We start from the raw sequence: 24302 nt of genomic DNA, 5'->3' as shown, positions 1-24302 counted from the left end.
ATCACTACCAGTCTTCAGTAAAGTACCTCTCATCTCTGATCTATAATCACTACCAGTCTTCAGTAAAGTACCTCTCATCTCTGATCTATAATCACTACCAGTCTGCGGTAAAGTACCTCTCCTCTCTTCTCTGATCTATAATCACTACCAGTCTTCAGTAAAGTACCTCTCCTCTCATCTCTGATCTATAATCACTACCAGTCTTCAGTAAAGTACCTCTCCTCTCATCTCTGATCTATAATCACTACCAGTCTTCAGTAAAGTACCTCTCCTCTCATCTCTGATCTATAATCACTACCCGTCTTCAGTAAAGTACCTCTCCTCTCCTCTCCTCTCTGATCTATAATCACTACCAGTCTTCAGTAAAGTACCTCTCCTCTCCTCTCTGATCTATAATCACTACCAGTCTTCAGTAAAGTACCTCTCCTCTCCTCTCTGATCTATAATCACTACCAGTCTTCAGTAAAGTACCTCTCCGCTCCTCTCTTCTCTGATCTATAATCACTACCAGTCTTCAGTAAAGTACCTCTCCTCTCCTCTCTGATCTATAATCACTACCAGTCTTCAGTAAAGTACCTCTCCTCTCCTCGCCGCATTGTTTGTTATTTTTTTTCTCTTACTCTTTCCCTTCCACTTATTTTTCATTCATTCATTCATTCATTCATTCATTCATTCATTCATTCATTCACCCCTCTCTCTCATTTCTGTGTGTGAGTGTAGGGATGAATGTGTTTCTGGCGGGATTTAGGATTGACGAGAGTGCCCTCCCATTCCCAAACTAGTAATCCTGTCAGAGTGAACCTGTTAAAAGCCTCTAATCTGAACAAATCTCCCTGGATTACACACCCAGGTGAGATGGAGAGCCTGGCACGCCCATGGAAAGCAGAGAGGATGAGAGGAGAATGAAAGGTGTTGGGGAGGGGAACTTCAGATTTACTACACCTTTGCACAGCTTGATATTATTGTTCTGTATTTCTATAATAAAGCATATGTCAAAGTAGCCAAAGTAGTTAGGTACAAAGTCAGTTTATTATATCGTGACTATTCTAGAGTTTAAGTGGTGCAAGAGCTAAAGTGAGTCTACGGATTCCTTTGCCTTGGTAATTAAATAACAATGGCTGAGTTAGGAATAGAAGAGCTATGAACAGCAGCACAGACCCACAGACACACGACTGACTTGACTTCATTTTTTTACATTTTACATTTTAGTCATTTAGCAGACGCTCTTATCCAGAGCGACTTACAGTAGTGAATGCATACATTTCTTTTCATGCATTTTTTTTTTGTACTGGCCCCCCGTGGGAATCGAACCCACAACCCTGGCATTGCACACACCATGCTGGCGTTGCACACACCATGCTCTACCAACTGAGCCACAGGGAAGCGACTTCACTCAGCCAGCCTCCTTCAGCTAGCCTATTCATCATCTAAACCACGCATCGCAGCCAAGCACTAAATAAAACAAAAGAACAGACTGACTTCACACAGAAATGATGTCTCAGACAGTCAGACACAGACACTAATAAACAAACAAAGGCCCACAAATGTAGACATATAAACACTCACACACACTCAAACACAGTGTTAAGAAAGTATTCAAACCCCTTGACTTTTTCCACATTTTGTTGTGTTACAGCCTGCATTTTAAATTGATTAAATTGAGATTGTGTGTCACTGGCCTACACACAATACCCCATAATGTCAAAGTGGAATTATGTTTTTAGAAATGTTTACAAATTCATAAAAAATGAAAAGTCAATAAGTTTTCCCTTCGTTATGGCAAGCATAAGTAAGTTCAGGAGTAAAAATGTGCTTAACAAGTCACATAATAAGTTGCACGGACTCACTCTGTGTGCAATAATAGTGTTTAACATGATTCTGAATGACTACCTCATCTCTGAACCCCACACATACAATTATCTGTAAGGTCCCTCAGTCGAGCAGTGACTTTTAAACAATGATTCAACTACAAAGACCAGGGAGGTTTTCTAATGCCTCGCAAAGAAGGGCACCTATTGGTAGAAATGTAGAAGAAAATGCAAACATTGAATATCACCTTGAGCATGGTGAAGTTATTAATTACACTTTGGGTGGTGTATCAATAAACCCATTCACTATAAAGATACAGGCGTCCTTCCTAACTCAGTTGCCTAGAGAGGAAGGAAGCGTTCAGGGATTTCACCATGAGGCCAATGGTGACTTTAAAACAGGTACAGAGTTTAATGGCTGTGATAGGAGAAAACTGAGGATGGATCAACAACATTGTAGTTACTCCACAATAGTAACCTAAATGAAAGAGCGAAAAGAAGGAAGCCTGTACAGAATACAAATATTCCAAAACATGCATCCTGTTTGCAATAAGGAACTAAAGTAAAAGTGCAAAAAATGTGGCAAAGAAATTAACTTTATATCCTGAATACAAAGTGTTATGTTTGGGGCAAATCCAACTCTAGACATCACTGAGTACCACTCGCCATATTTTCAAGCATATTGGTGGCTGCATCATGTTACGAGAATGCTTGTCATCGGCAAGGACTAGGTCGTTTTTTTTTGGATAAATATAAATGGAATAGAGCTAAGCACATGCACACTCCTAGAGGAAAACCTGGTTCAGTCTGCTTACAGACTGAACCAGACACTGGGAGACAAATTCACCTTTCAGCAGGACAATAACCTAAAACACAAGGCCAAATATACTATACACTAGTGTTGCTTACCAAGACTACATTTGTATTTATATTTATTAAGGATCACCATTTGCAGCAGCGACTCTTACTGGGGTAAAGCAAAATTAAGGCAGTTATACAATTTTAAAAACATTACGATACATTTACAATAGATTTCACAACACATTAAGTATGTGCCCTCAGGCCCCTACTCCACTCCCACATATCTACAACACAAAATCGCTATGTACGTGTGTATAGAGCGAATGTTATCGTGTGTCTGTGCCTACGTTTGTCTTGCTTCACAGTCCCTGCTGTTCCATAAGGTGTATTTTTTATCAGTTTTTAAATCAAATTTTACTGCTGTAGAATAGAGTTCCATGTAGTCATGGCTTTATGTAGTACTGTGCGACTCCCGTAGTCTGTTCTGGACTTGGGGAGTGTGAAGAGACCTCTGGTGGCATGTCTTGTGGGGTATGGTTGGGTGTCCGAGCTGTGTCCAGTGCTTTAGAAAGACAGCTTGGTGAATTCAACATGTCAATATTCAAAATTACAATGCCTGTCTTTCATAATTTGGTTAGATATACAGTGAGGGAAAAAAGTATTTGATCCCCTGCTGATTTTGTACGTTTGCCCACTGACAAAGAAATGATCAGTCTATAATTTTAATGGTAGGTTTATTTGAACAGTGAGAGACAGAATAACAACAAAAAAATCCAGAAAAACACATGTCAAAAATGTTATAAAATGATTTGCATTTTAATGAGGGAAATAAGTATTTGACCCCTCTACAAAACATGACTTAGGACTTGGTGGCAAAACCCTTGTTGGCAATCGCAGAGGTCAGACGTTTCTTGTAGTTGGGCACCAGGTTTGCACACATCTCAGGAGGGATTTTGTCCCACTCCTCTTTGCAGATCTTCTCCAAGTCATTAAGGTTTCGAGGCTGACGTTTGGCAACTCGAACCTTCAGCTCCCTCCACAGATTTTCTATGGGATTAAGGTCTGGAGACTGGCTAGGCCACTCCAGGACCTTAATGTGCTTCTTCTTGAGCCACACCTTTGTTGCCTTGGCCGTGTGTTTTGGGTCAATGTCATGCTGGAATACCCATCCACGACCCATTTTCAATGCCCTGGCTGAGGGAAGGAGGTTCTCACCCAAGATTTGACGGTAGATGGCCCCGTCCATTGTCCCTTTGATGCGGTGAAGTTGTCCTGTCCCCTTAGCAGAAAAACACCCCCAAAGCATAATGTTTCCACCTCCATGGTTGACGGTGGGGATGGTGTTCTTGGGGTCATAGGCTGCATTCCTCTTCCTCCAAACACAGCAAGTTGAGTTGATGCCAAAGAGCTCCATTTTGGTCTCATCTGACCATTTACATTTACATACATTTTAGTCATTTAGCAGACACTCTTATCCAGAGTGACTTACAGTAGTGAATGCATACATTTCATAAATGTTTTCTCCATACTGGCCCCCCGTGGGAATCGAACCAACAACCCTGGCGTTGCAAACACCATGCTCTACTGGTCCCCCGTGGGAATCGAACCCACAATCCTGGCGTTGCAAACACCATGCTCTACCAACTGAGCTACACGGGACTACGACCGCAACACTTTCACCCAGTTGTCCTCTGAATCATTCAGATGTTCATTGGCAAACTTCAAACGGGCATGTATATGTGCTTTCATGAGCAGGGGGACCTTGCGGGCGCTGCAGGATTTCAGTACTTCACGGCGTAGTGTGTTACCAATTGTTTTCTTGGTGACTATGGTCCCAGCTGCCTTGAGATCATTGACAAGATCCTCCCATGTAGTTCCGGGCTGATTCCTCACTGTTCTCATGATCATTGCAACTCCACAAGGTGAGATCTTGCATGGAGCCCCAGGCCGAGGGAGATTGACAGTTCTTTTGTGTTTCTTCCATTTGCGAATAATCGCACCAAATGTTGTCACCTTCTCACCAAGCTGCTTGGCAATGGTCTTGTAGCCCATTCCAGCCTTGTGTAGGTCTACAATCTTGTCCCTGACATCCTTGGAGAGCTCTTTGGTCTTGGCCATGGTGGAGAGTTTGGAATCTGATTGATTGATTGCTTCTGTGGACAGGTGTCTTTTATACAGGTAACTAGCTGAGATTAGGAGCACTCCCTTTAAGAGTGTGCTCCTAATCTCAGCTCGTTACCTGTATAAAAGACACCTGGGAGCCAGAAATCTTTCTGATTGAGAGGGGGTCAAATACTTATTTCCCTCATTAAAATGCAAATACATTTATAACATTTTGACATGCATTTTTCTGGATTTTTTTGTTGTTATTCCTGTCTCTCATTGTTCAAATAAACCTACCATTAATATTATAGACTGATCATTTCTTTGTCAGTGGGCAAACGTACAAAATCAGCAGGGGATCAAATACTTTTTTCCCTCACTGTACTTGGATGTGTATTGTTAGCGTTTGTTGCTGGCATGTCATGCCTAAATTTGATAATCTTGCAAATGAAAAGTTGATTCAAGTAGTTAGCAGTATCAATGGGTTTTGTGGTGAATGAGCCATCTGATTCAAGGAATGTTGGAGCTGAGTTCGCCTTTTTGCTCAAAATGTAATTTAAGGTGCTCCAAATCTTTTTACTATCGTTCTTCATGTCATTTATCTTTGTTTCATAGTGTAGTTTCTTCTATTTATTCAGTTTAGTCACATGATTTCTCAATTTGCAATACGTCTGCCAAGCAGACTTATTTGACATTCCTTTTGCCTCATCCCTCTCAACCAAAACATTTTTCAATTAATCATCAATCCACTGAAATGTAAGTGTTTATACAACCATTTTCTTAATGGGTGCATGTTTATTAGTAACTGAGTCATACAGTTGAAGTCGGAAGTTTACATACACTTAGGTTGGAGTCATTAAAACTTGTTTTTCAACCACTCCACAAATTTCTTGTTAACAAACTATAGTTTTGGCAAGTCGGTTGGGACATCTACTTTGTGTTTGACAAGTCATTTTTCCAACAATTGTTTTCAGACAGATTATTTCACTTATAGTTCAATGTATAACAATTCCAGTGGGTCAGAAGTTTACATACACTAAGTTGACTGTGTCTTTAAACAGCTTGGAAAAGTCCAGAAAATTATGTCATGGCTTTAGAAGCTTCTGATAGGCTAATTGACATCATTTGAGTCAATTGGATGTGTACCTGTGGATGTATTTCAAGGCCTACCCTCAAACGCAGTGCCTCTTTGCTTGACATCATGGGAAAATCAAAAGAATTCAGCCAAGACCTCAGAAAAAAGATTTAGACCTCCACAAGTCTGGTTCATCATTGGGAGCAATTTCCAAACGCCTGAAGGTACCACGTTCATCTGTACAAACAATAGTTCGCAACTATAAACACCATGGGACCACGCAGCCGTCATACCGCTCAGGAAGGAGACGCGTTCTGTCTCCTAGAGATGAACATACTTTGGTGCGAAAAGTGCAAATCAATCCCAGAACAACAGCAAAGGACCTTGTGAAGATGCTGGAGGAAACAGGTACAAAAGTATCTATATCCACAGTAAAACAAGTCCTATATCGACATAACCTGAAAGGCCGCTCAGCAAGGAAGAAGCCACTGCTCCAAAACCGCCATAAAAAAGCCAGACTACGGTTTGCAACTGCACATGGGGACAAATATTATACTTTTTGGAGAAATGTCCTCTGGTCTGATGAAACAAAAATAGAACTGTTTGGCCATAATGACCATCGTTATGTTTGGAGGAAAAAGGAGGAGGCTTGCAAGCCAAAGAACACCATCCCAACCGTGACGCACTGGGGTGGCAGCATCATGTTGTGGGGGTGCTTTGCTGCAAGAGGGACTGGTGCACTTCACAAACTCGATGGCATCATGAGGGAGGAAAATTATGTGGATATATTGAAGCAAAATCTCAAGACGTCAGTCAGGAAGTTAAAGCTTGGTCGCAAATGGGTCTCCCAAATGGACAATGACCCCAAGCATACTTCCAACGTTGTGGCAAAATGGCTTAAGGACAACAAAGTCAAGGTATTGGAGTAAACATCACAAAGCCCTGACCTCAATACTATAGACATTTTGTGGGCAGAACTGAAAAAGTATGTGCGAGCTAGCAGGCCTACAAACCTGACTCAGTTTCACCTGCTATGTCAGGAGGAATGGGCCAAAATTCACCCAACTTTCTGTGGGAAGCTCGTGGAAGGCTACCCGAAACCTTTGACTCAAGTTAAACAATTTAAAGGCAATGCTACCAAATACTAATTGAGTGTATGTAAACTTCTGACCCACTGGGAACGCGATAGAAAAAATAAAAGCTGAAATAAATCCTTCTCTCTACTATTATTCTGACATTTCACATTCTTAAAAATAAAGTGGTGATCCTAACTGACCTAAGACAGGGAATTCTTACAAGGATTAAATGTAAGGAATTGTGAAAAACTGAGTTTAAATGTATTTGGCAAAGGTGTATGTAAACTTCCGACTTCAATTGTAAATGTGTCAAGTGCAGCGTCTGATTGCTCGTCATTACACACCATAGACCAAAAAATATTCTTTACATCAACAACATAGGAATCACTAGAAAACTTATTCTATGACCTCTTATACACTATATTAGGCCCAGCCTTTGGAACTTTGGTTTTCCTAGATATGGCTACTATATTGTGATCACTACATCCAATGGATTTGGATACTGCTTTAAAGAAAATTTCTGCAGCATTAGTAAAGATGTGGTCAATACATATTGATGATTTAATTCCTGTGTTGTGTGTAACTACACTGGTAGGTTGACTGATAACCTGTTAGTTAGTTACAGTTTGAAATTTCTCTTGAGTTGGCAGCCTGATGAAAGCCGGTCAATATTTAAAATCACCCAGAAAATATACCTCTCTGTTGATATCACATGAATCTTCAAGCATTTCACACATGTTATTCAGATACTGACTGTTAGCACTTGACGATCTATAGCAGCTTCCTACCAGAATGGGCTTTAGGTTAGGCAGATGAACGTGAAGCCATATGACCTCAACATTATTTAACATGAGATCTTACTCTTGTGTTACTGACTTGTTGCACCCTCGACAACTAATATGATTATTATTATTTGACAATGCTGGACATTTATGAACATTTGAACATCTAGGCCATGTGCTGTTATAATCTCCACCCGGCACAGCCAGAAGAGGACTGGCCACCCCTCATAGCCTGGTTCCTCTCTAGGTTTCTTCCTAGGTTTTGGCCTTTCTAGGGAGTTTTTCCTAGCCACCGTGCTTCTACACCTGCATTGCTTGCTGTTTGGGGTTTTAGGCTGGGTTTCTGTACAGCACTTTGAGATATCAGCTGATGTAAGAAGGGCTATATAAATAAATTTGATTTGATTTGATCCTCTCTAAGCTTTACAGGAATGTGGTTCTGAATATAAATGGCCACCTTTGGCATTTCTGTCCTTCTGTAGATCTTATAACCATGTATTGCTACCACTGTATCATCAAAGGTGTTATCTAAGTGAGTTTCCGAGATTGTCAGAATATGAATATCATCTGTTACTAGCAAATTACTGATTTCATGAACCTTGTTTCTTAACCTGTTGGGGCTAGGGGGCAGTATTTTCACGGCTGGATAAAAAAAACGTACCTGATTTAATCTGGTTACTAATCCTACCCAGTAACTAGAATATGCATATACTTATTATATATGGATAGAAAACACCCTAAAGTTTCTAAAACTGTTTGAATGGTGTCTGTGAGTATAACAGAACTCATTTGGCAGGCAAAACCCTGAGACATTTTCTGACAGAAAGTGGATACCTGATGTGTTGAATTACCTTTAAGCCTATGCCATTGAAACACACAGGGGCTGATTAATGTTTTGGCACTTCCTATTGCTTCCACTAGATGTCACCAGCCTTTACAAAGTGTTTTGAATCTTCTACTATGAGATCTGACCGAACAAGAGCCTTGGAACGGTGATGGCCGATTAGACTCTGGCGCACGAGGTCATGTTGGGTACCCTCGTTCCAAAACGTTTTAAAAGAGAATGCATTCGTCCACCTTGAATATTATTCATGTTCTGGTTAAAAAAGGCCCTAATGATTTATGCTATACAACGTTTGACATGTTTGAACGAACGTAAATATATTTTTTTCCCCTCGTTCATGACGAGAAGTCCGGCTGGCTTAGATCATGTGCTAACAACACGGATCTTTTTGGATATAAATGATGAGCTTTTTTTGAACAAAACTACATTCGTTATGGACCTGGGATTCCGGGAAGTGACATCTGATGAAGAGAATCAAAGGTAATGGATTATTTACATAGTATTTTCGATTTTAGATCTCTCCAACATGGCCGTTTGTCTGTATAGCAAAGCATATTTTTCTGGGCGCAGTGCTCAGATTATTGCAAAGTGTGATTTCCCAGTAAGGTTATTTTTAAATCTGGCAAGTTGATTGCGTTCAAGAGATGTAAATCTATAATTCTTTAAATTACAATATAATATTTTACCAATGTTTTCTAATTTTAATTATTTAATTTGTGGTGCTGACTTGACTGCCGGTTATTGGAGGGAAACGAATTCCTCAACATCAATGCCATAGTAAAACGCTGTTTTTGGATATAAATATGAACTTGATAGAACTAAAAATGCATGCATTGTCTAACATAATGTCCTAGGAGTGTCATCTGATGGAGATTGTAAAAGGTTAGTGCATAATTTTAGCTGGTTTTATGGTTTTGGTGACCGTGTCTTTGAATTGACAAAACATTACACACAGCTATTGTCAATGTACTCTCCTAACATAATCTAACTTTATGCTTTCGCCCTAAAACCTTTTTGAAATCGGACAACGTGGTTAGATTAAGGAGATGTTTATCTTTCAAAGGGTGTAAGATAGTTGTATGTTTGAAAAATTTGAATTTTGACATTTATTTGGTTTCAAATTTGCCGCTCTTGAAATGCACCTGCTGTTGATAGGGTGCACCACGGGTGGCACGCTAGCGTCCCACATAGCCCCAAGAAGTTAAGCTACATATGTTAACGTGGGCTATTTTTAGCACTTTTCTGCGATGCTTGGTTGTTTTTATTGCTTTACTGGGAAGGTAGACATGCTCATGTTATTTATGTTAGTGCAGGGTGAGCTGCACACAGTGGACTTCCTACTAGGGCACACCGCCTCAGTGCTAACAGTATCACTCTGGTTCATAGGCACATGATTACTGCAAGCAATAGCTGTGGGATCAGCAGAGGCATTCAGGGCAGTAAGAGGAACATAAATTAGGTTACTTACATTGTGTCTTCCAACTCCCCTGGGATAATGTACATTTGCTGAAGCATTATGACAACTCAGTGACACAATGGTAGGGATTAAATGAGCTGGGCTTGGGTCATTGATAAGTCATTGTCTCAACGCAGCCTTATAATGCTGTGAAAGGATCCAGGAACCCAAATGATTTGGGTGGATCCCATCCTCCTCAAAATATGAGCTTTGCTCCAGAAGGTATCAAAATTGTCAATAAATGTGACACCCACAAAGCTGCAATAGTCTCGTAGCCAGTTATGGAGGGTTCTTTAAAATCCATCCTCAACTGTTCTTAGCTGCCCTTCAGAATGTCATTAAATCCCACATGAACTATGACAGACTACATTTCCTGATGATGGTTTAAAATGTTTGGGAGCAGCTTATTGATGTCCTGTACTCGTGCTCCTGGAAAGCACAATGTTTTTGCTCCAGGGACTGAGACATTTCTCACCATTGAATGTTCCTCCAATTGGGGGAGGGGTTGGTAAGGAAAATATATTTTAAAAAGATGTATGTGTATTTATATATACACACTGCTCAAAAAAATAAAGGGAACACTTAAACAACACAATGTAACTCCAAGTCAATCACACTTCTGTGAAATCAAACTGTCCACTTAGGAAGCAACACTGATTGACAATACATTTCACATGCTGTTGTGCAAATGGAATAGACAACAGGTGGAAATTATAGGCAATTAGCAAGACACCCCCAATAAAGGTGTGGTTCTGCAGGTGGGGACCACAGACCACTTCTCAGTTCCTATGCTTCCTGGCTGATGTTTTGGTCACTTTTGAATGCTGGCGGTGCTGTCACTATAGTGGTAGCATGAGACGGAGTCTACAACCCACACAAGTGGCTCAGGTAGTGCAGCTCATCCAGGATGGCACATCAATGCGAGCTGTGGCAAGAAGGTTTGCTGTGTCATATGGGGCTGTCATATGCCTAGTGGGCTGTCATATGCATTTTACTGAGGAGTGGCTTCCGTCTGACCACTCTACAATAAAGGCCTAAATGGTGGAGTGCTGCAGAGATGGTTGTCCTTCTGGAAGGTTCTCCCATCTCCACAGAGGAACATTGGAGCTCTTTCAGAGTGACCACCGGGGTCTTGGTCAACACCCTGACCAAGGCCCTTCTCCCCCGATTGCACAGTTTGGCCTGGTGGCCAGCTCTAGGAAGAGTCTTGGTGGTTCCAAACTTCTTCCATTTAAGAATGATAGAGACCACATTTACATTTACATTTAAGTCATTTAGCAGACGCTCTTATCCAGAGCGACTTACAAATTGGTGCATTCACCTTATAATATCCAGTGGAACAACCACTTTACAAAAGTGCATCTAAATCTTTTAAGGGGGGGGGTTAGAAGGATTACTTTATCCTATCCCAGGTATTCCTTGAAGAGGTGGGGTTTCAGGTGTCTCCGGAAGGTGGTGATTGACTCCGCTGTCCTGGCGTCGTGAGGGAGCTTGTTCCACCATTGGGGTGCCAGAGCAGCGAACAGTTTTGACTGGGCTGAGCGGGAACTGTGCTTCCTCAGAGGTAGGGAGGCGAGCAGGCCAGAGGTGGATGAACGGAGTGCCCTTGTTTGGGTGTAGGGCCTGATCAGAGCCTGAAGGTACGGGGGTGCCGTTCCCCTCACAGCTCCGTAGGCAAGCACCATGGTCTTGTAGCGGATGCGAGCTTCGACTGGAAGCCAGTGGAGAGAGCGGAGGAGCGGGGTGACGTGAGAGAACTTGGGAAGGTTGAACACCAGACGGGCTGCGGCGTTCTGGATGAGTTGTAGGGGTTTAATGGCACAGGCAGGGAGCCCAGCCAACAGCGAGTTGCAATAATCCAGATGGGAGATGACAAGTGCCTGGATTAGGACCTGCGCCGCTTCCTGTGTGAGGCAGGGTCGTACTCTGCGAATGTTGTAGAGCATGAACCTACAGGATCAGGTCACCACCTTGATGTTGGTGGAGAACGACAGGGTGTTGTCCAGGGTCACGCCAAGGCTCTTAGCACTCTGGGAGGAGGACACAAGGGAGTTGTCAACCGTGATGGCGAGATCATGGAACGGGCAGTCCTTCCCCGGGAGGAAGAGCAGCTCCGTCTTGCCGAGGTTCAGCTTGAGGTGGTGATCCGTCATCCACACTGATATGTCTGCCAGACATGCAGAGATGCGATTCGCCACCTGGTTGTCAGAAGGGGGAAAGGAGAAGATTAATTGTGTGTCATCTGCATAGCAATGGTATGAGAGACCATGTGAGGATATGACAGAGCCAAGTGACTTGGTGTATAGCGAGAATAGGAGTGGGCCTAGAACAGAGCCCTGGGGGACACCAGTGGTGAGAGCACGTGGTGCGGAGACAGATTCTCGCCACGCCACCTGGTAGGAGCGACCTGTCAGGTAGGACGCAATCCAAGCGTGGGCGGCGCCGGAGATGCCCAGCTCGGAGAGGGTGGAGAGGAGGATCTGATGGTTCACGGTATCAAAGGCAGCAGATAGGTCTAGAAGGATGAGAGCAGAGGAGAGAGAGTTAGCTTTAGCAGTGCGGAGAGCCTCCGTGACACAGAGTCTCAGTTGAATGCCCAGTCTTGAAACCTGACTGATTAGGATCAAGAAGGTCATTCTGAGAGAGATAGCAAGAGAGCTGGCCAAGGACGGCACGTTCAAGAGTTTTGGAGAGAAAGGAAAGAAGGGATACTGGTCTGTAGTTGTTGACATTGGAGGGATCGAGTGTAGGTTTTTTCAGAAGGGGTGCAACTCTCGCTCTCTTGAAGACGGAAGGGACGTAGCCAGCGGTCAAGGATGAGTTGATGAGCGAGGTGAGGTAGGGGAGAAGGTCTCCGGAAATGGTCTGGAGAAGAGAGGAGGGGATAGGGTCAAGTGGGCAGGTTGTTGGGCGGCCGGCCATCACAAGACGCGAGATTTCATCTGGAGAGAGAGGGGAGAAAGAGGTCAAAGCACAGGGTAGGGCAGTGTGAGCAGGACCAGCAGTGTCGTTTGACTTAGCAAACGAGGATCGGATGTCGTCAACCTTCTTTTCAAAATGGTTGACGAAGTCATCCGCAGAGAGGGAGGAGGGGGGGGGGGGAGGAGGATTCAGGAGGGAGGAGAAGGTAGCAAAGAGCTTCCTAGGGTTAGAGGCAGATTCTTGGAGTTTAGAGTGGTAGAAAGTGGCTTTAGCAGCAGAGACAGAAGAGGAAAATGTAGAGAGGAGGGAGTGAAAGGATGCCAGGTCCGCAGGGAGGCGAGTTTTCCTCCATTTCCGCTCGGCTGCCCGGAGCCCTGTTCTGTGAGCTCGCAGTGAGTCGTCGAGCCACGGAGCAGGAGGGGAGGACCGAGCCGGCCTGTAGGATAGGGGACAGAGGAAATCAAAGGATGCAGAGAGGGAGGAGAGGAGGGTTGAGGAGGCAGAATCAGGAGATAGGTTGGAGAAGGTTTGAGCAGAGGGAAGAGATGATAGGATGGAAGAGGAGAGAGTAGCGGGAGAGAGAGAGCGAAGGTTGGGACGGCGCAATACCATCCGAGTAGGGGCAGAGTGAGAAGTGTTGGATGAGAGCGAGAGGGAAAAGGATACAAGGTAGTGGTCGGAGACTTGGAGGGGAGTTGCAATGAGATTAGTGGAAGAACAGCATCTAGTAAAGATGAGGTCAAGCGTATTGCCTGCCTTGTGAGTAGGGGGGGAAGGTGAGAGGGTGAGGTCGAAAGAGGAGAGGAGTGGAAAGAAGGAGGCAGAGAGGAATGAGTCGAAGGTAGACGTGGGGAGGTTAAAGTCACCCAGAACTGTGAGAGGTGAGCCATCCTCAGGAAAGGAACTTATCAAGGCGTCAAGCTCATTGATGAACTCTCCAAGGGAACCTGGAGGGCGATAAATGATAAGGATGTTAAGCTTGAAAGGGTTGGTAACTGTGACAGCATGGAATTCAAATGAGGAGATAGACAGATGAGTCAGGGGAGAAAGAGAGAATGTCCACTTGGGAGAGATGAGGATTCCAGTGCCACCACCCCGCTGGCTCGATGCACTAGGGGTATGCGAGAACACGTAGTCAGACGAGGAGAGAGCAGTAGGAGTAGCAGTGTTATCTGTGGTAATCCATGTTTCCGTCAGCGCCAGGAAGTCTAGGGACTGGAGGGTAGCATAGGCTGAGATGAACTCAGCCTTGTTGGCCGCAGACCGGCAGTTCCAGAGGCTGCCGGAGACCTGGAACTCCACGTGGGTCGTGCGCGCTGGGACCACCAGGTTAGAGTGGCAGCGGCCACGCGGTGTGGAGCGTTTGTATGGCCTGTGCAGAGGAGAGAGAGCAGGGATAGACAGACACATAGTAGACAAGCTACTGTGTTCTTGGGGACCTTCAATGCTGCAGAAATGTTTTGCTATCCTTCCCCAGATCTGTGCCTCGACACAATCCTGTCTCGGAGCTCTAAGGACTATTCCTTCGACCTCATGGCTTGGTTTTTCTCTGACATGCACTGTCAAGTGTGGGACCTTATATAGACAGTTGTGTGCCTTCCCAAATCATGTCTAATCATTTGAATTTACCACAGGTGGACTACAATGTAGTTGTAGAAACATCTCAAGGATGATCAAAGGAAACAGGATGAACCTGAGCTTAATTTCGAGTCGCATAGCAAAGGGTCTGAAAATGTATGTAAATGTAATATTTCTGTTTTTTGTTTATAATACATTTTCTACATTTTCCAAAAACCGGTTTTTGCTTTGTCATTATGGGGTATTGCGTGGAGATTGATGAGGAAATTGTTTTATTTAATACATTTCAGAATAAGGCCGTGATGTAACAAAATGTGGAAAAAGTCAAGGGGTCTTAATATTTTCCGAAGGCACTTTATGTGTGTGTGTATATAACTCTGCAAAAAAAGAAACTTCTCTTTTTCAGGACCCTGTCTTTCAAAGATAATTCGTAAAAATCCAAATAACTTCACAGATCTTCATTGTAAAGGGTTTAAACACCATGCTTGTTCAATGAACCATAAACAATTAATGAACATGCACCTATGTTAACCTCTTGACTTTACCCTACGATAGGGGGCGCCACAGCGCATTTTGGAAAAAATTCGTGCCCATTTTCAACGGCCTACTAATCAGACTCAGAAGCTAGGATATGCATATAATTAATACCTGTGGATAGAAAACACCCTAAAGTTTCTAAAACTGTTTGAATGGTGTCTGTGAGTATAACAGAACTCATATGGCAGTCAAAACCCCGAGACCGATTGAACCAGGAAGTGGAATTCTGAATTGTGGACTCAACTTCACGTCGTTGCCTATTATTCACACCGTGAGATATCGTTCATTGAGCACTTCCTATTGCTTCCACAAGATGTCGCCAGTCTTTACAAAGTGTTTTGAGCCTTCTACTGTCGAAACTCAGTGAATGAGACGCGTTGGAAATTGGTCACAGGGGGAGGGCCATCACCATTATGACGCCGGCGGCCCTGTCTACCCCCACCTTTGGAAACGTTTTGAAACACAATGAAATCATCCCCCTCGAATCTTATTGGCTCTCTTGTTGAAACAGGCCCTGAAGATTTATGTTATACAACGTTTGACATGTTTGAACGAACATAAATGGGAAAAAAATGTTTTATTTCGAAACGGCTGTGGCGCGCACGGCAGAGTAGTTGGATACACCGTTCGGACACGCTAACAACAGCAAGCTAATGGAACATAAAGGATGGACTTTTTCGACCGAAAATACATCTGTTGTGGACCTGGGATTCCTGGAAGTGCTTTCTGATGAAGACAACTAAAGGTAAGGGATTATTGACAATATTATACAACATTAGATGTGATATGCGATTGTTCCAAGATGGCGCCGAGCTGTATTTACTAGCTCATTTTCTGAGTATCGCATCCCCTTTTATCGCTAAGTGTGATTACCCAGCAAAGTTATTTTTAAATCTGGTATGACAGGTGCTTTCAAGAGATATTCATCTATAAATCTTAGAATGACAATATTACATTTTAAACATGTTTTCGAATAGTAATTCAGTAAATTGTAGCTCTGTTTCCCCGGATTGCATTTGACGGGAAAATAGTTAGTCAACGTCAGACGCCGATGTAAAATGCTGTTTTCATATATAAATATGAACTTTATTGAACAAAAGAATGCATGCAATGTGTAACATGATGTCCTAGGTGTGTCATCTGATGAAGTTTGTAAAAGGTTAGTGCTGCATTTAGCTGTTTTTTGGTTATTTGTGATGCATGTGGTTGGTCGGAAAATGGCTATTTTGCTGCTTTTACGATGGACTCCTCTAACATAATCTAATGATTTGCTTTTCCTGTAAAACCTTTTTGAAAGCGGACGACGTGGGTCGATTCAGGAGAGGTGTATCTATAAAACGATATGAGACAGTCCTATATTTGAAAAAGAATAAATATTAAATTTCGTTATGCTAATGTCGCTAGGAGTTTTCCCTGGATTTTGATCCCGCTGACGGGACGAGACGCTGAAGAGGTCGTTAAGACACTAACAGCTTACAGACAGTAGGCAATTAAGGTCACAGTTATGAAAACTTAGGACACTAAATAGGCCTTTCCACTGACTCTGAATAACACCAAAAGAAAGACGCCCAGGGTCCCTGCTCATCTGCGTGAACGTGCCTTAGGCATGCTGCAAGGAGGCATGAGGACTGCAGATGTGGCCAGGGCAGTAAATTGCAATGTCAGTACTGTGAGACGCCTAGAACAGCGCTACAGGGAGACAAGACATTGATTTTGACCCCCCCTTTGTTCAGCGACCCATTATTCCATTTCTGTTAGTCACATGTCTGTGGAACTTGTTCAGTTTATGTCTCAGTTGTTGAATCTTGCTATGTTCATACAAATATTTACACATGTTAAGTTTGCTGAAAAGAAACGAAATTGACAATGAAAGGACGTTTATTTTCTTTCTGAGTTTACTACCATTCAAAAGTTTGGGGTCACTTAGAAATGTCCTTGCAAATGTTTTTGTCCATTAAAATAACATCAAATTGATCAGAAATAAAGTGTAGGGATTGTTAATGTTGTAAATGACTATTGTAGCTGGAAACGGCAGATTTTTTATGGAATATCTACATAGGCGTACATAGGCCCGTTATCAGCAACCATCACTCCTGTGTTCCAATGGCACTTTGTGTTAGCTAATCCAAGTTTATCATTTTAAAAGGCTAATTGATCATTAGAAAACCCTTTTGCAATTATGTTAGCACAGCTGAAAACTGTTGTCCTGATTAAAGAAGCAATAAAACCTTTCTTCTGAGACTCTTCAGTCTATTGTTGTTCTGAGAAATGAAGGCTATTCCATGCGAGAGAAACTGAAGATCTCGCTGTGTACTACTCCCTTCACAGAACAGCGCAAACTGGCTCTAACCAGAATAGAAAGAGGAGTGGGAGGCCTCGGTGCACAACTGAGCAAGAGGACAAGTACATTAGAGTGTCTAGTTTGAGAAACAGACGCCTCACAAGTCCTCAGCTGGCAGCTTCATTAAATAGTACACGCAAAATACCAGTTTCAATGTCAACAGCGAAGAGGCCGAAGAACAACTCCGGGATGCTGGCCTTTTAGGCAGAGTTGCATAGAAAAAGCCAAATGTTAGACTGGCCAATAAAAATAAAAGATTAAGATGGGGAAAAGAACACAGACAGAAGACAGAGGAACTCACAATTAGAACATTTCTAAGTGACCCCAAACTTTTGAACGGTAGTATATATATATATTGTGGCAAAGAAGGGGGTCGAGTGATAAATGGCAGATATGTGAGGGCAGAACTAATAAACGGGCTCTGCCCGATCACTAAAATGGCCACCCCGATCAGAACTACAGATCACAAAATGGCCGACTGCCAAAACTACAATTCCCAAAAGCAAGGGGAACCCTCAGAAGGTGGAGCCGACCCACAGATAAAAGGTCAAGAAAACCCAGGAAGAGAGAGAGAGGGCGGGAAGGATCTATGAACCATAGAGAAAGAGACAATCTACATTGGCTGGATTTACCGTGTACGAGCTGGACTGTTTTGGACTTACCTGTTGGCGTTTAGACCTGGACCTACCGAGAACCAGATTTGTGTACCGAACCCTGCTATCCTTGACCTTACCTGCGGCCTGGGTGGACCAGGACAGCGAAACAAACACACAGGTACTGTCATGTTCGAAATAACTTTCATTCTGGGCTGACTTTGGTGACAGTTTCCCACTTAATTTGTGACAAACGCTCCTAACTTTGAAGAGGTTTGCCACACGTGGTGGAGAATGTGGGCAGTAGATTAACCATACCGCTGGTTAGGTAGAAAAGGAAAAAAAAGTTTAGTTAGCACTCCAAAGGGGAGTCAGGTTATTTTTTTTATTTTTTTTTGGCTTTGTTTGGTTAGGACAGTTTTTTTCAGGAAAATGAGTATGGAGGGAGCCATACAGGCCCTGTTACAAGCGGCGGCCGCCCAACAAGAGGCAACTAGAGCTCAACAAATATCTCATCAGGATGCAATGCGAATGTATCAGGACACGTTACAGGTCCAGCACCGCACCAAACAGCTGCTCAGAGAAGAGCAAGAGAGAAACACCCGGGAGTTAAGAGAAGGCCTAAAGGGGCTAGCGGACCAAATTGGGGCTCAGTTACCAGCTGTAAATACCCGAAGGTGGGCCAATCATTTTCTTCAAAAAATGACAGCGCAGGATGATGTGGAAGCATATCTTACCACCTTCGAAAGGACTGCAGAGAGGGAGAAGTGGCCGAAAGAAGAATGGGCAGGGCTTCTGGCACCATACCTGGCAGGGGACGCTCAAAAAGCATATTTCGACCTGGAGTTGAAGGATGCACAGGATTACGATAAACTAAAGGGAGAGATTCTGACTAGACTGGGAGTGACCGATACCGTGAGGGCACACCGCTTCCACCAGTGGTCCTACAGACTGGGACAACCCCCCCGAACACAGATGTTCGACTTGATCCAGGTGAATAATGATTCACCTGGCACGGAAATGGTTGCGACCGGAGACCCGTTCGTCCGCCGAGGTCGTCGAGACCATCGTACTCAACCAATTTCAGCGAGGTCTACCACAAGAAGTGCAACGATGGGTTGGCCAGAATTATGTACTTTCCGCCGACCATCTCGTGGGCCTGGTTGAACGGTATTGTATGGCAGGAACAGCTGAGCAGGCACAGGAGGAAAGATTCCCATTCCCCAGGCCTGGGCGAACCAGCGGACAGGGTAAGACTGTCCCAACAGGTGGAGGGGGAGGAGAGCAGCGTGGGGCCATGAGGACAGAATCAGAATCGGGCCGAGACACTAAGGGAAAAACCGGAAACCGGGACTGGGGGTCGAGGAGGTCTCCCCCCCGAAACCCTATTATCTGTTACAATTGTAATCGACCGGGACATATTGCAGCCTACTGCCCTATTAAAGAAGAGCCAATGCAATGTAACCTCAGTGAAAAAGATGAGATATGGTATGCATGTCCCGTGGTAACCACTGTACTTGAAAGATCAAGAAACAAACATATGTGCAGGGTGATGGTTGAAGGGAAAGAGGTTGAAGCACTACTGGATTCCGGCAGTATTCTAACCCTGGTCGTTGCAAACCTAGTGCCGACGCATAAACTGGATACAAGTCAGGATATCAGTGTTACGTGCATTCATGGGGATACCCGTCTGTACCCTACAGCCTTAGTGAGCATACAAACAGAGGACGGTCTGCTGGATTATGAGGTCGGCGTGGTCCCAAAGATGCCATATGATGTAATATTGGGTAGATACTTTGCGAAGTTGGGCCAAAAGAACGGCATATTTGAGAAGCCAACAACCCCGACCAAGCAGGAAGAAGCATGGGGCCTTCAACCAAGGCCAAGAAAAGAGGTCTCCCAGGGGCCAACCTCACAGGTACTAGTAGGGGAGGATGAGGATGAAGTGGCAAACCTCGTTGATAATGAACAGCCCAGTACTAGTGGGGCTGGGGTCGATCTGAATCCAGAGGACGACTATCTAGAACCAGCAGATCTGGCAGGGTCAATGACTAATTTCGGGATGGCCCAACACCAGGATCCAACCCTGCAGCAAGCCAGAGCAGACGTGCAGGTCGTAGATGGTACTCCCATAAATGATAGGATGATGCCTAATAGTTTTCCCCACTTCATCATGAAAAATGGTTTGGTGTACAGAGTCTCAAAAATAGGGGTTGATGTGGTGGAACAGTTGTTGGTCCCCACCCGGTACAGGAAGACAGTACTGGATCTAGCTCATGGGCACATTCTGGGTGGACACCTTGGTATCGATAAAACCCGAGACCGGATTGTAAGGAGGTTTTACTGGCCAGGAATTCAGGCTGAAGTGGCTCGGCATTGTGGAGAGTGCCCGGAGTGCCAGGTAACAGCTCACCGACCAGCGTTTAGAAGCCCGTTAGTGCCACTCCCCATAATCGAAACGCCATTTGAGAGGATAGCGATGGATATAGTGGGCCCACTACCCAAATCTGCCAGAGGGCACCAATACATTCTGGTCATTCTAGATTATGCCACTCGCTACCCAGAAGCCATTCCCCTTCGGACAATGGCTTCCAAAAATATCGCCAAGGAACTAGTGCTATTGTTCACCAGGGTCAGGGTCCCAAAGGAGATCCTTACTGACCAGGGGACCCCCTTTATGTCCTGCCTTATGGCGGACCTTTGTAAATTGTGGCAGGTGAAACAGTTGAGGACATCGGTTTACCATCCACAGACGGACGGGCTGGTTGAGAGATTCAACCGGACCCTGAAGTCAATGCTCAGGAAGGTAATCGACAAGGATGGGAAAAACTGGGATTGCATGTTGCTATATCTGATGTTTGCCATTAGAGAGGTTCCTCAAGCCTCGCTGGGGTTTTCTCCCTTCGAGCTGGTATATGGGAGGCACCCCCGGGGAATCTTAGACATCGCCCGGGAAACCTGGGAACACCAATCCACCCCGTATACTAGTGTCATAGAGCACGTCACGGCAATGCAAAGCAGGATAGCCACAGTCATGCCCATCGTCAGAGAGCACATGAGACAAGCACAAGAGCACCAGCGGCACACTTATAACCGGCAGGCTACCCTGAGGGAATTTCAACCGGGAGATAAGGTGTTAGTGCTGATCCCCACGGTAGAGTGCAAACTACTAGCCACATGGAAAGGACCATATGAAGTACTGGAGAGAATAGGAGAAGTTAATTATCGGATCCGACAGCCAGGTCGACGGCCCCAGGAACAGATATATCACATAAACCTGTTAAAAGCATGGAGAGAGAGAGAAACACTAATGGTCACGTACCCCACACACACTCAGGAGACAGCCGAAGTAAATATTTCACCTACTTTGTCCCCAGCACAAGTACAGGAAGTAAAGACCCTGATCCAGAAAAACAGAGATGTGTTTTCAGAGGTACCTGGCCGAACTGAGGTTACAGCTCATGATATCGTTTCCCTACCAGGGAGAAAAGTGAGCATGAGGCCATATCGGGTACCCGAGGCTCGACAGGCAGCGATTAGAGCAGAGACGGAGAAAATGTTGACAGCTGGAGTGATTGAAGAGTCACATAGTGAGTGGTCTAGCCCAATTGTGATGGTCTCCAAGCCCGATGGGTCTTTGCGGTTCTGTAACGACTTTCGGAAGGTAAATGAAATCTCCAAGTTTGATGCCTACCCCATGCCCAGAGTAGACGAACTACTGGAGAAAATTGGTAAAGCTCGGTACATTACGACCCTGGACCTGACAAAAGGGTACTGGCAAATTCCTCTGACCCCCAGGGCCAAAGAAAAGATAGCCTTTGCAACCCTTGACGGTTTGTTTCAATACACTGTCATGCCATTCGGCCTACACGGGGCCCCAGCCACCTTTCAACGGCTCATGGACAAGGTCCTAAAACCGCACCAAGCATACGCCGCAGCTTATTTAGATGACGTGGGGATCTACAGCCCAGATTGGGAATCCCACTTACCCCGGGTACAGGCAGTGTTAGACGCCCTTAGAAAGGCAGGGCTCACAGCGAACCCTGCCAAGTGTTATGTGGGGTTAGAGGAAACGGAGTATCTGGGATACACAGTGGGAAGAGGATTAATCAAACCCCAACGTAAGAAGGTGGAGGCAATTAGAGAATGGCCGAAACCAGTAAATAAGAAGCAGGTTCCAGCCTTCCTAGGGCTGACCGGGTACTACCGGAAGTTCATCCCAAGTTATGCCACAGTGGCCGCCCCACTCACCAACATGACTAGAGCCAGAGGGCCAAACATGGTCAAGTGGGATGAAAGGGCCACCAAAGCATTTAGGACATTACAGGAGGCCCTCTGCTGTAATCCAGTGCTGGTGGTACCAGACTTTGAGAGAGAGTTTGTGGTTCAGACGGATGCTTCAGAGGTCGGCTTGGGAGCAGTGCTGTCCCAAGAGGTAGAAGGGGTGGAACACCCCATCCTGTTTTTAAGCAGGAAGCTGGAACCACGGGAAACCAACTACTCAGTTGTTGAGAAAGAGGCGCTGGCAGTAAAGTGGGCTCTGGAAAGCCTGAAATACTACCTGCTGGGGCGCCACTTCACCCTCATCAGTGACCATGCACCACTCACCTGGATGCATAGGGCTAAAGAGAAGAACGCTCGGGTGATGCGGTGGTTTTTGAGTCTCCAACCGTTTCACTTTGACTTGAAACACAGAGCAGGAAAGGAAATGGGAAATGTGGATGGGTTATCCCGCATGCACGCATATTTTGCTGCGGTAGCCCGACCTAGGGGGTCGGATCTAGGGGGGAGATGTGTGGCAAAGAAGGGGGTCGAGTGATAAATGGCAGATATGTGAGGGCAGAACTAATAAACGGGCTCTCCCCGATCACTAAAATGGCCACCCCGATCAGAACTACAGATCACAAAATGGCCGACTGCCAAAACTACAATTCCCAAAAGCAAGGGGAACCCTCAGAAGGTGGAGCCGACCCACAGATAAAAGGTCAAGAAAAACCAGGAAGAGAGAGAGAGGGCGGGAAGGATCTATGAACCATAGAGAAAGAGACAATCTACATTGGCTGGATTTACCGTGTACGAGCTGGACTGTTTTGGACTTACCTGTTGGCGTTTAGACCTGGACCTACCGAGAACCAGATTTGTGTACCGAACCCTGCTATCCTTGACCTTACCTGCGGCCTGGGTGGACCAGGACAGCGAAACAAACACACAGGTACTGTCATGTTCGAAAGAACTTTCATTCTGGGCTGACTTTGGTGACAGTTTCCCACTTAATTTGTGACAAACGCTCCTAACTTTGAAGAGGTTTGCCACAATATATATATATAACACACACACACATACATACATACATACATACATACATACATACATACATACATACGTGTTTTCTTTTTTATACATTTTTTACACAGAATCTTTCTTACACTTTGACATTACTGAGTATTTTGTGTAGATCGTTTACAAAAAAGGACTAATCCATTTTAATCCCACCAAAATGTAGAAAAAGTCAAGGGGTGTGAATACTTTCTGAAAGCACTGTTCATACATTGACAGTCTGTAAAACAAACAGACAAGCAGACAGACACAGAGGCTAATGCATGCACAGTCATGCACATTACATTCACGTGCTCACACACACACACACACACACACACACACACACACACACACACACACACACACACACACACACACACACACACACACAGCAGGGTGCTAAATAAGTGAAGAGAGAAGGGGTGACACTGAAGTGATGTCATCAAGTCACACAAGGACAGAGCAGTGGAGAGCTTCCTCATGTCAGACTCAACAAGACAGCACACACACACACGCACAGCACACACACCCACGTTCAGTGGAGGCTGCTAAGGGGTGGACGGCTCATAATAATGGCTGGAACGGAGCAAATGGAATGGAATCAAACACATGGAAACCATGTTTGATGTGTTTGATACCATTCCACTGACTCCGCTCCAGCCATTACCACAAGCCCGTCCTCCCCAAATAAGGTGCCACCAACCTCCTGTGGCCTAGTTCCATTTTAACAAATCATCTTGGAATCCTCTAACCAAACAATGGGCCAAGGTTCAAGACATGAGTTACATTTCAACTTGTCTCCTGAAATGAACTGCAGTTGAACCCTCAGACAATTGTGAAAACTTCTGAGAACGCTGCAGTCTTACCTGACCCTCTCCTTGGGGTCTCCGAAGGACTCTTTGAGGCGGGAGAAGTCGGGGTAGAAGTGGACAGACGGAGATATGACTTCCAGAAGACCTGACTGGATCTCCACTGGAAACCTGACAGAGAGAGGAGAGAGTGGGGGCGAGGGGGAGAGAGGGGAAGAGAAAGAGTTGAAAAATGTCAACTACTACTATCTACAACTA

General features: G+C 44.6%; 1 protein-coding gene across 1 annotated transcript in view; it reads right to left on the bottom strand.

Moving 5' to 3' along the window:
• Window positions 1-24302, bottom strand: part of LOC106604568 (alpha-1,3-mannosyl-glycoprotein 4-beta-N-acetylglucosaminyltransferase B) — a 170378-nt gene that overhangs the window by 57830 nt on the left and 88246 nt on the right. The window contains exon 6 of the mRNA XM_045718039.1: window positions 24102-24215. Within this exon, the coding sequence (XP_045573995.1) occupies window positions 24102-24215 (114 nt within the window). The remainder of the gene's footprint in view (window positions 1-24101; window positions 24216-24302) is intronic.

Source organism: Salmo salar, chromosome ssa05 (genome assembly GCF_905237065.1).
Source record: "Salmo salar chromosome ssa05, Ssal_v3.1, whole genome shotgun sequence".
Taxonomy (NCBI): domain Eukaryota; kingdom Metazoa; phylum Chordata; class Actinopteri; order Salmoniformes; family Salmonidae; genus Salmo; species Salmo salar.
This window is presented reverse-complemented; position numbering and strand designations above follow the sequence as displayed.